Source organism: Gadus macrocephalus, chromosome 16 (assembly GCF_031168955.1).
Source record: "Gadus macrocephalus chromosome 16, ASM3116895v1".
Lineage (NCBI taxonomy): Eukaryota > Metazoa > Chordata > Actinopteri > Gadiformes > Gadidae > Gadus > Gadus macrocephalus.
The window spans coordinates 25,199,340-25,212,691 of NC_082397.1; the positions used below are offsets into that span (position 1 = coordinate 25,199,340).

The 13,352-nt window shown below is 39.6% G+C and overlaps 1 protein-coding gene across 1 annotated transcript; it reads right to left on the minus strand.

The window, feature by feature from the left end:
* Window positions 1-5,983: 5,983 nt before the first annotated feature.
* Window positions 5,984-9,845, minus strand: LOC132473862 (uncharacterized). Its single transcript, XM_060074143.1, has 5 exons — window positions 8,904-9,845; window positions 7,769-8,500; window positions 7,308-7,485; window positions 6,813-6,947; window positions 5,984-6,115 (listed from the first exon to the last, which is right to left on the minus strand). The coding sequence occupies exons 2-5, from the start codon at window positions 8,317-8,319 to the stop codon at window positions 5,984-5,986; spliced, it is 996 nt and encodes a 331-aa protein (XP_059930126.1). The 5' UTR covers window positions 8,320-8,500; window positions 8,904-9,845.
* Between the last annotated feature and the right edge of the window lie 3,507 nt (window positions 9,846-13,352).

Below are 13,352 nucleotides of genomic sequence, written 5' to 3' on the forward strand. Positions count from 1 at the left end.
TTATGTATTTTTATGATTAATATCCATTAATATTTTTCTATTAGGTTACCTATTCAAGATGATTAATGTGTATGTTTTTGAAATACATAACAATTAAGCTTAAATTTAATCATAATGCATTATTTTTATGATTCATATTCAATGCATTTTTTCTATTAGGTTACCTATTCAAGATGATTGTGTATTTGTTTGAAATTCAACAATATCTCAATGATGCATACAATCAGACCACCTTGTTGATTCAACTAATTTATTAACGCTTCTCTTCACACAGACACTGTACTCAGCAGGTAGTGTAGTTGATACTTCTACTGCTATGGATGGAACATGAAACATGTTTTGTAATTTCAATAGAACAGAGGCAAGTTAGTATCTGCTCCAACAATGGCAGTAAAGGACCTGCGTGAAGTTGGCACCCCATGTGTAAAAAAAACATGTACAACTATTTCAGATCGTTTGTGCTTCGTTTGTGCACGTTTGTGCACGACAAATGAAAATTTGTGCTCATACCGTTTTTGAGATATCAAACATTACATTTTGTAAACATATGACGTCACTCAGCACCCCAATATTGTCAGAATCGGTTCAAATGTGTCTCAATCATTTGTGCATCGTTTGTGCACGTTTGTGCACGACAAATAAACATTTGTGCTCTTTTAATTTTTAAGTTATTAAGGTTTCATTTTTTTCACTCAGCACCCCAATAATGTCAGAATTGGTTCAAATTGGTCTCATTCGTTTGTGCATCGTTTGTGCACGACAAATGAACATTTGTGCTCTTTCAAATTTTAAGTTATTAAGGTTTCATTTTTTTCACTCAGCACCCCAATAATGTCCGAATCGGTCCAAATCGGTCTCATTCCTTTGTGCTTCGTTTGTGCACGTTTGTGCACGACAAATGAACGACAAATGAACATTTGTGCTCATACCACCTTTGAGATATTAAACATAACATTTTGTAAACAAATCACGTCACTCAACTTCCGAAGCTGGCGCCCCAAAGGTAAAAAACATATATAAAACTTCTTCTGATCGTTTGTGCTCGACGCATGAATATTCCTGCTCTTTTATTTTTTTAAGTAATAAGGTTTAATTTTTTCACTCAACCAGAATGTCCAAATTGGTCTCATCCGTTTGCGCATGAAGAATAAACGTTTGTGCTTTCAAACTTCTCAAGTTCTAGACTAAAGGCTTCGTATTTTTTAACATGTGACGCAGTTGGTCACGCGGCGTAGTTGTGCTGCACGGAGGGAATATCTGAAGAGAATGAACAATGAACACATGTAAAGAGAACTGGAGACATTCTATGGAAGAGAACTGAAGTCTGTCAGTGCAACAAAAAAAAACGGTGTTTTATCACCTGTAGTGACATAATGGGGTATTGGTCACCTAGCACCTTGCTCTTTTTCTCTTGTTAAAGGGTAGCTAGACTTGGCAGGCGGCTAGGCTCTGGATCATCTAACTTCATAATGTTGTGGGCCTCTTGTCACTCGCCATACATGTGGCAGTTTTTCCCCCTTACACAGCAACAGTGAACAGGCTTTGTTTTAGTTTTATTCGTTGATTAGTTTGCCAAATGTAATGTGAAATTCTAGAAAGGAAAATACAGACTGGGATGCAAAGATCCTATAGTACAGTAGAGCTTCTCATACCTTTTCTATGCTTCTTTAATTTGATATATTGCCATTTAAAAGATTAACAGGTTTACCAGAAACATTGCAATAAACTGAACACAATTGTTAAGCAGTTTATCCATGAATGTAACAGTTATAAACTTTGTCACTTCGACTTAATAAAAACTATATACATAATCATTGTGTGGACATCCTTTGAATAATGTCAGTAAAGATAAATAATACATTGAGTATACTATGATAATACTTGATAAGAGGAATCTTCATTAGAATCCATATTTCTGGGAGAACTTCATAACAAGCGAGGCACACCTACAATTGGGGGGAGGTTTGACTTCATTCCACAAGTTTTGATCAGGAGAGCAAGGTGGATATTGCCCTCTATCAAGATTCTGCACATTTTCGCTGGTCTGTCCTCTATCAAGATTCTGCACATTTTCTCTGGTCTGACATCTTAACAAGGTAAAACCACTGTACACATGAGGGAGGGAACAAAACATAATTCCTTATATTAACAACATTGATAATGTTAGCAACTGCAAATGATAAATGCTCATAATAGGTGCGTCGAGCACAAACGATCAGAAGAAGTTTTATATATTTGTTTCACCTTTGGGGCGCCAGCTTCGGAAGTTGAGTGACGTGATTTGTTTACAAAATGTTATGTTTAATATCTCAAAGGTGGTATGAGCACAAATGTTCATTTGTCGTGCACAAACGTGCACAAACGAAGCACAAAGGAATGAGACCGATTTGGACCGATTCTGACATTATTGGGGTGCTGAGTGAAAAAAATGAAACCTTAATAACTTAAAATTTGAAAGAGCACAAATGTTCATTTGTCGTGCACAAACGATGCACAAACGAATGAGACCAATTCAAACCAATTCTGACATTATTGGGGTGCTGAGTGAAAAAAATGAAACCTTAATAACTTAAAAATTAAAAGAGCACAAATGTTTATTTGTCGTGCACAAACGATGCACAAATGATTGAGACACATTTGAACCGATTCGGACAATATTGGGGTGCTGAGTGACGTCATATGTTTACAAAATGTAATGTTTGATATCTCAAAAACGGTATGAGCACAAATTTTCATTTGTCGTGCACAAACGTGCACAAACGAAGCACAAACGATCTGAAATAGTTTTACATGTTTTTTTTACACATGGGGTGCCAACTTCACGCAGGTCAGTAAAGGACCTGCTCTTTTTTCTAGATCTAGAACAAACAAACAAACTACAGGCTCAACAACATTCCTTACATCTGTATCTGCTGGAACGATCGCAGTAATGGGATATATTGAAAGGACAGAACAAACTCTACAGGCTCAACAACATTAAACATATAGTAGTAGAACATAGTTAACTGAGCACCTTCCGTTTCTAGCTTTCTGCGTGTTCGATGTGTGAATCTTCAAGGTTGTGAACGTACTGGAACACTATAAAACACATGGTTATCAGCATGTATGGGCGGTCTCTTCCTGTACTTCCTCCTCCCATCACCACCCCACCCCAAAAAAAGAGTCACCTGAGCAATTTGAGTTTCAGTGCTCGTACTTTGGGGGAAGGCTTGGACGATTCCAGGTCCATCAGGATCTTCTGGTAAGCTTCGAATGTATACTTCAAGTTTTTTGGATAGCTTAAATTAAGAGCATAGATCAACCCATAAAGCATTACGCATGCATGGTTGATACTTTTGAGGTTGTTGAGAACTTTGACCCCTTCCAGGACCATACCGACATCTGCAAAGAGTCCACCAGGACCATCATGATCATCACCCTCAGCTTGAACGGTGTAGATTGCCATGGTTGTCCCTGCGACATCTGCCTCGGCCTCACTGCATTCGATGTCCTGAAAGATGGAGGGAACAGAGAACAATGAGCTGTGTCACCCTCACCTTTGACCACCAAATTCTAAGCAGCTCATCATTGAGGCCAAGTGCGTGTTAATTTGAAAAAATTCCCTTAAGGCACTGTAGATATAGCGTTCATGAGAATGGGATGGAGTTCAAGGTTACAATGACCTCAAGATCTTTGACTCCCTAAAAGCCTGGAAAACAAAACAAAAAGTCACGTTATGTATAAATGGAGTTGTACATTCAATGATCATCAACTATTTAAATATGATTAAAAAAAAAAGTGGTGTTTGAGCATTGTTGATCACAATGAGGGTTGTGTCAAAGAATCTAGATGCCATTCCTTACTGTGTTTGTGGTAACTCTGTGCCGTAAAGAATGGCATGTCGTGTCTCATTGCTTAAAATAAATACTCTTACGGTAATCCTTTAATTTAGTGAATATTTAATGGTGCACATGAAACATAAGAGACTAACTTACATGTTCATAGGTTCGTCCTACTCTGAGGCTAAGGTTTTGTGCTTCCTTAAGACGCAAGGATTTCCGGGAAGACAGAAGAGACTGCACTTTATCCAACGAAGCCTTTGACCTGCCACAATACAAATCAACAAAGTCAGCAAGAGTCAACAAAACATCCCTTAAAAATGTAAAAAATCAATACCTAATGTAAGTAACCAATACCTAAAAGAGCCAAAGTAGGGTGAAAGGACAGTAGGAAAGAGGCAAACCTACTGCTCCCTCACTCCTACCCTCCACCATCTCTCCTAATCTCCTCTCATAGGGTAAGGTTTACTCCTCCCTCCTATCCAACCCTCTCTCATGCCGTCCTCCCTCTCTCCTAACCTCCTTCTGTTTCCTGTTAGCAAATAGAAGGAACTAATCTCTTCCTATCCTGACCTTCTCTTCCCTAACCCATCAACCCTTGCAAATGCCCCATTCTACTAAATAGAATCAGCCCCAACAGCCAAAACAAAACAAAGTATCCTTACTACTACACTGTTTTATGACTTACCTCTTCACATCCGGCTTTGGCTTTATAGTCTACAATAATTATCCCATTATTTCTCTCCACAGATATCAGCCCTAAATACAATACAAGGTATGGTAAAGGATGAAGACAGGAATTGCATTATCTTTGTAAACCTCATTGTAGAAAAAATTGAGAAGTAACAATTTCGCCCTACTTTTACACCTTTTTAAAATCCCATGCTTTATGTATGTGTGAAGTTACACTGTGATAGGAGGTAACACACAATAAAGCTATATGTGTGAAGTGTGTGGGAGACAGAGAGAGAGAGAGACAGACCGAGAGGGAGAAGACCTAGGGGAAGAGAGAAAAGGAAGGACGGAGAGACAGAGAGAAGAGGGAGACAGAGGGAGATAGTCAGACACAGAAAGGGGGAGGGAGACAGAAAAGAGAGAGTAGGGGGAGACAGACAAAGTGTGGTAGGATAAAGAGAGGGGGGGGGGGGGGGGAGAGAGACAAGTCGATCAATCTTGTGTTGGTTAGAGTTCCAGTCAACATGTCCACTTACTTGCAATAACATCAAGGACGACAAGAAGGCTTCCCTCTCCCCGATGTTCTTCAGGCGTTGGAGCTGAAGAACCCCCCCCACACACACACACACACACACACACACACACACACACACACACACACACACAAGAATCAAGCAGATCAGAATCAAGAATTAAAACCGAACTAACATAATCTGAAAGGCATTTCTTACTAAATAACATTTCCAAAACGGGTGTCAATTACATAACTGCTGCTTTATGAGAACTATCAAGTTTCTGTGTACTCACCTTCTTGTTTGGGGCAGAATTGTTGCTGGCAGATTGGAGGCGCTTAGGTGCCAGGACCCGTCCCTTCACCTCAGGCCCCTGCGGACCATTTGGATTTACTTCCTACAAGTGACAGCACTACCACCATTGCCTTGAGGGAATTTCTTACTCAAAACAAACAACCCATTGGACCCAATGACGAACTACTGGTGGTCAAGGTCAATGTCACCTAATGCCCATCCCATTCTCATGAACACCACATGTTATCAGGCACACCTCGAGGGAAATTAATTACATCTGGCACAAAGGACAGAAAGACATACTGACATACTTACCACGTATTCTTTGACCAATGTGTCCAGGTCTTCACAGAGGTAGATGCTGAGACATCTCAAAACGCAATCACGCCTCACGTTGATGTCTTGATTCTGAAACAAACATTGCATGATTCCATGCTGGTCAGTGTCAGATACACACTAACACGCATGTCAAGCCACTAACATTTCCCTCCTTGACCATCCTGAACTCAACTGGTTTCACTACACTCCATTAAAGCAAAATGTAATTTCAATAAGTTCTCAATGAACAACCAGTCCGGCCCTTGACTTGTACACATTTTTTAATTTTGGCCCATGGCGTATGAGGTTGACACCCCTGGGTTAGACCAAAAAAATACTTACATTCTCCATCTTTGCCATCATGGCTCAGATTTTTTCCCCTGCAGCTCCCCCTTTAGTGTTGAAAACCCTGATCAGGTCGCCGGTCAGGCGGTCCAGTTCCCTCAAAAATGTTGAGGTCAGTGGTACAGTTGTCAGCCGCATAAACTCCAAGTTGATCTGTAAAAGACAACAGAGACAGGACACAGACTTAAACAGGGGCAACTGTTGCTCAGTTGGTAAAGGGGTCAATCATATACCGAAGGTCAGTGGTTCAAATCCCGGCTCTGACTGTCCACATGTCAAAGAGCAAGGCTTGAGCAAGGCTAGAGCACTGCACAGCAGCTGGCTGCCGCCATTGAATTGTTAACTGGGTGAATGAGAGAAAGCCATTGTAAAGCACTTAGGTTTGGGTTGGGCTCGACGCTAAGCTTTTTTCCAAGTAGCACTTGTGCTACCATGCTGAAAAATGTAGTAGCACACAACATTTTTTAGCAGCACAATGAAAATTCAGCAATTTTGGTAAAGATGTAATTTTGAAACAAATAAAGTACTTTAGCCTAATCCTAACCCTGCTAATTTTTAATGTTATAACTGGCTCTTTGCCTTAACAAAAATCAGGAAAGACAAACAATGCAAATGTGTGTGAGAAAATAGAATATTTATGTCACGGAAGGACTGCATGTACTACAGTTTCTGTTGGAGTCGCACTGATGCGACTGAATGTAATTTGCTATTCGCACTGGAAATTATCAAGTCGCACTGTCGAGCCCTGTTGGGTGCACAAAAGCGCTATTGAAGTGCAGACCAATTACCACATGTGTGACAATGTGTGACATTGAATACACAAGTTACTAAACTTCAGATTCACACTTGCCTCAATGACGAGTGCTGGCCATTTATTGAAAAACTCTGGAATCTTTGGCTCCTGGAGAACCTCCTGTCTCCTGAGGGAGAATGTACGCTGCATCTTTTCCTTGATGAGGGCCTCATCCCTTTTCTTCTTTTTTACCTGAAATGGAATGAAACGTCATTGTCATTATACAGTAAAGATACTTGTATAACGAGATATGATGAGAAACTCTCAGCAATGGTACACAATACAATTGGAAACAGAAATATTAACAATATGATTAGGGAGTAAGAATATTTTCCAAACTGAGCGTGATAGATAAAGAAAAATGAACTGTGCAAAGTAACCACAAAACAGCTTAAGTGTCCAGTGCTGTGCAAAATGAACTGTTGGGCTGCTTGAGCTGAGCTGGACAGGAAGTATAGTGCAAAAAACATGACGGGTGTAAAGCTCTTATACTGGCCATGCCGTGAACATGGTGTAATCATGGATAGGTAAGATATGTATTGCACATTATACCTCCATCAGTAGAGCCACCCTTTCCATCTCCAAACTGTGTTTTGTTTCACCACTAGGGATGTTCGGACAGAAATGTACATCTCCCTTCCTGGGCTTCTTGATGTTGGCTGCTGGAGACTGCTGGCCACTTTGCTTGTTTTTCAGAGAGTTGATGGCAACCTCGGGGTGTCCAGCTCGGCTGAGGAGAAGAACAATGATATTTTTTCAGCACCTTTCACTGACGATCAAAAATTGCTTCACAATTTAAACACAATGGGCTCCATTTTAGTTTTGTCCCTAGCGCCATGTCTTTCATACATTTATGCTGGTGCAAAGTGGCACAAGACCTTAAATGCAAGACTTCTAATATGTCGGACTGGCATTTACTATCTTGCTCCACCCTCTGCTGGCACAAATATAAAGCATAAGCCTTGGTACTTAGGACAGCAACAAAAAAAGAACCCATTAAATAAAACACAAACCTCAGCTTGGTGCGGAAGTTCATCATTTTTATCTTCAGGTAATGCTTCCAGCCACAGTATCCAGTTCGTGTTACTTTTTCCAGTAAACATGGATGTGACTGTATCAGAGCCTTTGCCACTTCCTCTAATTGCTCATCCCTTGGGTAAGCTGTGTACTTTATTATTTCCTCAGCTAGGCCTTCAAGGATATCTGAGCGTACTTTTGGCGTAGGACACAGAACAGTTCCCTGTGCCTTGAACTCATCATTTCCTTTCTGGAGCATAATCTCAGCACAGGATGAGAAGCGGGGCACGACAAAGGGTCTGGGCCAGGGGCAGGACCGGGTGTCAGGCGATGACAAGACGATGGTATCATTGCTGGAGTGGGAGTCTGAATCACTTGGTTCTTGTGATGAAGAGCTGGCTTTGGAAGGAGTACCTGGGATTGTGCAGCAGGCATCTTCCGTGAGTGGAGCGGACCTGGTTGTCTCACAAAGCATGTACACCACTTTCAAAGTCCCTTTATCTTCAAGTTCTGATGTTGACAAGAGATTCATGAACTGATTATCCATGTCTTTGTCTTTGTACTGAAGTCTGAACTTCTCAGTCACTTCAAAGAAAGTCTTGATTTTAAGAGCCAAGTCCTCCACAGTTCTTGGTATTCCGGATTCAATGGAGAGATTTCTTGCATCCTCTTCAACTCGTAAAAGAGGACTCTGAAGGTTACTCGTGCAGCCATCCTGCTTTGCTAATCTAAGGTGGATACAGAAATACAGAGTAGACAGGTATTAGTCTTGTTATTCAAATATTCAATCACTCAGGCAGAATACATGGTCAGGACACAGTCATTGCCTAGATGTGATGAGGCTAGGACAGCGAGGAGGGTAACAAAGGAAGTTAGTAAAGAGGAGACTAGGAGAGACTAGGAGAGTGAGAAGGTCAGTAGAGAGTGGAGACTAGGAGAGTGAGAAGGTCAGTAGAGAGTGGAGACTAGGAGAGTGAGAAGGTCAGTAGAGAGTGGAGACTAGGAGAGTGAGAAGGTCAGTAGAGAGCAGACATGAGTACAGAGAGGTACCCACAAAGTTTATGTGGTGGACTAAAACCAAATTTGTTACTGAAGATTTTTACACGGCACTGTAAAAGATCAAAATCAAACCTGTAATGACGATGTGTCTCTTCAGGGTCACCATACGTCTGGATCCGACTGTGTAGGCCACAAGTGGACAGTAATCCGTCAGCTCCTCAAGCTGAACAAGGGCAACCTCTCTTCCTGGTGACAATGTCAACTGGAACGCCCCAAAATGGTGCTGATACCAAGCAAAGTATAAACGAACTATGAAGCTCAACTCATCTCTCACTATACATATTTGTATGATCTCTGCAAATTCAGGCATTCCAGCCGTTGACCCACATGCCAAAAACATCCCATTTCTGTAGTTGATCCCTTTAGTGGTGACATTCTTTGTGAGATTCACTTGACTGATGTCTGGATACTTCAGTCTGAGAGCCAATACAACCTCCTCATTCAAAACATCAACTGGGACTATGGAGACATTTGTAACTTCCACATTTGATGCACTGAGACTGGATGAATGCAAGTGATAACTGATCAATTGCTGGTGTTTGCTTGCCAGAGTAAGTGCAATATTCCTGAAATTATTTGTGTGTCGAGCTACTTGTTTAAAAAAACGGTGTTTGGCCTCAAACCTTATAGTCCACCCACAAGAGGCCCAAAGCACCTGATCAAGTGTGAGTAATGCTCGATATAATGGTGTTTAGGTTTCAGCGTCACACCTGGGATAAGCTCAAGCAACCTGTGTCTGTGCTCAGACACTTTGACATCAAGGTACGCAATGGTCTCGTGCGTGTGAACAGGTGCCACAACCAACTCTACGATTTCCTTCAGGTCTAGTATCACTTGCCAAGCCAGCTCACCCTCTGGTATAAGGTCCCCTATGAGAAATGGAAGGAAACGTATTAGGCACCAATTTTCATGGGAGTTGCCACCTATCGTTTTCCTACTGGAATAGGCAAGTGGTATGATGTGAGGCCGATTTTTTTTTGTCACTCCACTTATAAGGAAATTTGTGTATACACGTGTTAAGAGAATCCAAACTGAAGAACTTCTTCGAGATCAGAATGCTCAAACACAGTGCTAGTTCAAATGGGACAATGCCCTCAAACAAATCGTGTACTATATCTGGGGGGTAGCCTGTGCTGACGTGAAAATGTTGAAGATGTTTAGTTAAAGGGCAAGCTCTCTTCACTCCAAAGCAATTAGTTTTAGTTTAGTTTTTTGTTTATTTATTTAGCACACATTACAATAATGGTGCAAGGAGGGAACGAAGCCCAGTGGGCTTGTACAAGAGTTCCACCCCTGTCAATAATCACAAACAAATAATATTTATAAGGCTAACAAATAAACTTTAGAAAATAAGGAGACAAAGTACATAAATAAATAAAAAATAATCTAAATTCAGTAATAAGTTGATTCATGAAAAGATAAGATGTTTTTTAAGCTGCTTTTTGAAGAGTGAGTAGGATGATAAGGATTTTAATAAGCGAGGTAGTACATTCCATAATGCAGGGCCTCTATACGACATACTAAATTGATGATGTGATGTGCGGGAAAAGGGTAAAGATAGGTTGTTATTATTGCTGTGTCTAGTGCGATGTGAATGTACGTTAAATGAGTGAGTAAACAAAGACTGAAAGCTTTCAGGGAGATCTTGGTTTCTGTAAATAAACTTGTGAATGAATAAACATATCTGATAGATATTTAATTTGTGAATTGGCAAAATAGAATAATTTATGAAAAGTGGTGCTGATGGAGCATATCTGTTTGAACGTGAGATGATTCTTAAGAATCGCTTCTGAATGATACATCATTTTTTGAGATGGTTGGGATATGAAGCCGCCCAGACCAGATTACAGTAGTTCAAATAAGGAAACAAAAAGCTATAATATAACGTTAAATGAGCAGAAGGAATTAGAATTAGAGGACACACTTTTCTTAATATGCCCATCATCTTCGTGGATCTTTTGCAAACCAAGTCTATATGATTTGACCAGTTAAGTCTTTCATCAACTAAGATTCCTAAAAATGTGGAAGCTTTTACTTGCATAATTTCTGATCCATTAATGAAAACTTTAGCTTGTTCGTTGGGGTAAGACTTGTTTATGTTGCAAAAGATCATAAAGTTACATTTCTTTACGTTAAGTGTTAATTTATTCATTTGAAACCATTTGGCAATTGATAATAATTCATCATTTACACAGTTAATCAAATAATTAAAGTCATTATGAGTTGCTATGAGATTAGTGTCATCAGCAAATAATACAGGAAAAAGATGTTTACAAGACATGGCTAAATCGTTTATATAAATCAAAAATAATAAAGGGCCCAGTATTGAACCCTGTGGCACCCCATGTATGATTCTTGACTTGGTAGAAGAATAGCCATTAAGCGACACATATTGTTGTCTGTTAGATAGATAATTTTTAAACCAGTTCAGGGCAATATTCTCCACTCCATATCTATTTAATTTGGAAATCAGAATACTGTTGTTAACGGTATCGAATGCTTTGCTTAAGTCTAAAAAGATCCCAATGGCAAACTTACTAGTATCCATGGCGGATTAAATTAAGTTAGTTAGCTCGAGTAATGCATGCTCTGTTGAATGTTTTTTACGGAATCCATACTGGTGAGCATATAGGATCTTATTTACAGTTAAGTGCTTGGATATTCTTGCATAAACTAATTTCTCCAGTAATTTAGAGATGCAAGGCAGGATTGATATAGGTCTATAGTTTCCAAAATCATGAGTATCACCTGTTTTGAAAACAGGGATAACTTTAGCAATTTTTAGATCGAGGGGAATAATTCCAGATTGGAGTGATAAAGAAAGAATTTGAGTTATCGGTTGAATTAAATGGTCAATGGTTTCTTTGATCAAGATGCTCTTTATGCCATCATGACCTGGGGCTGAATTCTTTAATTCCATTATGATATTATGGACTTCCTGTGAAGTTGGAGGTACAAAGGTATTGAGAGGAGAATATTGCCCCTTAATGAAGTTACAAGGGTTCTCATTTGTGTCCAAGATACTTGATGCCAGATCCGAGCCAACATTAACAAAAAAAGTATTAAAGCCATCAGCTATTTCATTAGGGTTAGAGAGGACACTCTCTTTCCCACGCATCTCTGCAGGTGCAGTTGCTGCCGATTTCTTGCGATTCAACAAATGATTAATGAGGTTCCAGGTTGACTTAATATCGTTTGATGCTTGGGTGAATTTTACTGCATAATATTTTTTTTTTGCTTTCCTTATATCAGCTATAAATTTGTTTTTATATTTCTTATAAGTTTCTATGTTAGAAGGGATGGAGTTTGTAATAGCTTTCCTATAGAGTTTATTTTTTTTACGGGAGCGTTTCTTCAGATCTTCAGTAATCCAAGGTCTCCCTTTTGCAGAATTAATTTTAGACTTATGGCTGCTCATCGGAAAAGATGATTCTAGAGCTGAATTAATAAGGGCTATGAAAAGATAATAAGCTGCATCAACATCATTTAGCCCAAGAACCTCATCCCAAGAGACGTACCTGATGGCAGTTTTGAAAGATAGCAGGTTATTTCTGCTGAACTTACGAAATTGAATTTGGCCACAAGTAGAATTAGTACCTTTAGCATTAAGAGGATCAATAGCATGCACAATCTGAAATACCGGAAGATGATCTGAAATATCACACATCAATAAACCCGAAGTGATTTCATAATCCAGAGAATTAAAAAGAATGTTGTCAATTAAAGATTCTGATGATCTAGTAATACGAGATGGCTTTGTAATTAAAGGATAAAAATTAACAGAGTAAAGTGTGTTCAGAAAGACTGTTGTGGATACTAGATCCTCTTTGAGCAAGTTAATATTGAATTTGTTTGAGTATCCTGTGCAATCTTCAGATGTGCTTCATGTATTTCTTTGGTTCGTAGACAAAAAGCACCTGAATGAACATCCTTTGACTGTATTTCTACTTTCTGAGCAGTACAAAATCGGCAAATATATTGCCCAGAAAAGCTCTCTATGAAACCAGCCAAACCGTGGGCGCCCAAATTATCAGCAATTACACTATGCACTGTTCCTTTGACAAAAGCTCCAAGCTTTGGAATGAACACACCATGCTCTTCTAGTGTAACAAGATCATGTAAAAGTGGCTCCAAAATTTTTCCATATCCATATGCCTTTACATCGTCACTCTTACACAAAACTGCCAAATAAATTGAGGTGAGTGCTGAGTGAGAGCCTGGTGCCAAGTTATTCAGAATCCAATATACACTACACAACTTGTGCTTCTTCCGTGACGTGCCCAAAGGATTACACAATTCAAAGTCATCAATGTATAAGGTTAAACAAAGTTTTAAATCATCACTTGAGAGGAACAGGTTTTCCTTGAAGTACACACCATCTCTTATGGAGCGATACTGCTGGTTTTCAGGCTGGTCAGTGTTACTGCTCTGTGTTCTGTGGGTATCAATAACTCTATTCAACACTTCAGTAGAATCAAGTATCTGCTGCAACGATCGCAGTAATGGGATATATTGAAAGGA

What these genes read in the sequence shown, in the direction of transcription:
- LOC132473862 (XM_060074143.1), bottom strand. Translation starts at nt 8,319, where the DNA reads ATGGATAATCAGTTCATGAATCTCTTGTCAACATCAGAACTTGAAGAT. An exon ending in AACTTCCGCACCAAGCTGAG is followed by an intron (nt 7,486 to 7,768) that starts GTTTGTGTTTTA and finishes TCTTCTCCTCAG; the next exon opens with CCGAGCTGGACACCCCGAGG. An exon ending in GGGTGGCTCTACTGATGGAG is followed by an intron (nt 6,948 to 7,307) that starts GTATAATGTGCA and finishes ATTCCATTTCAG; the next exon opens with GTAAAAAAGAAGAAAAGGGA.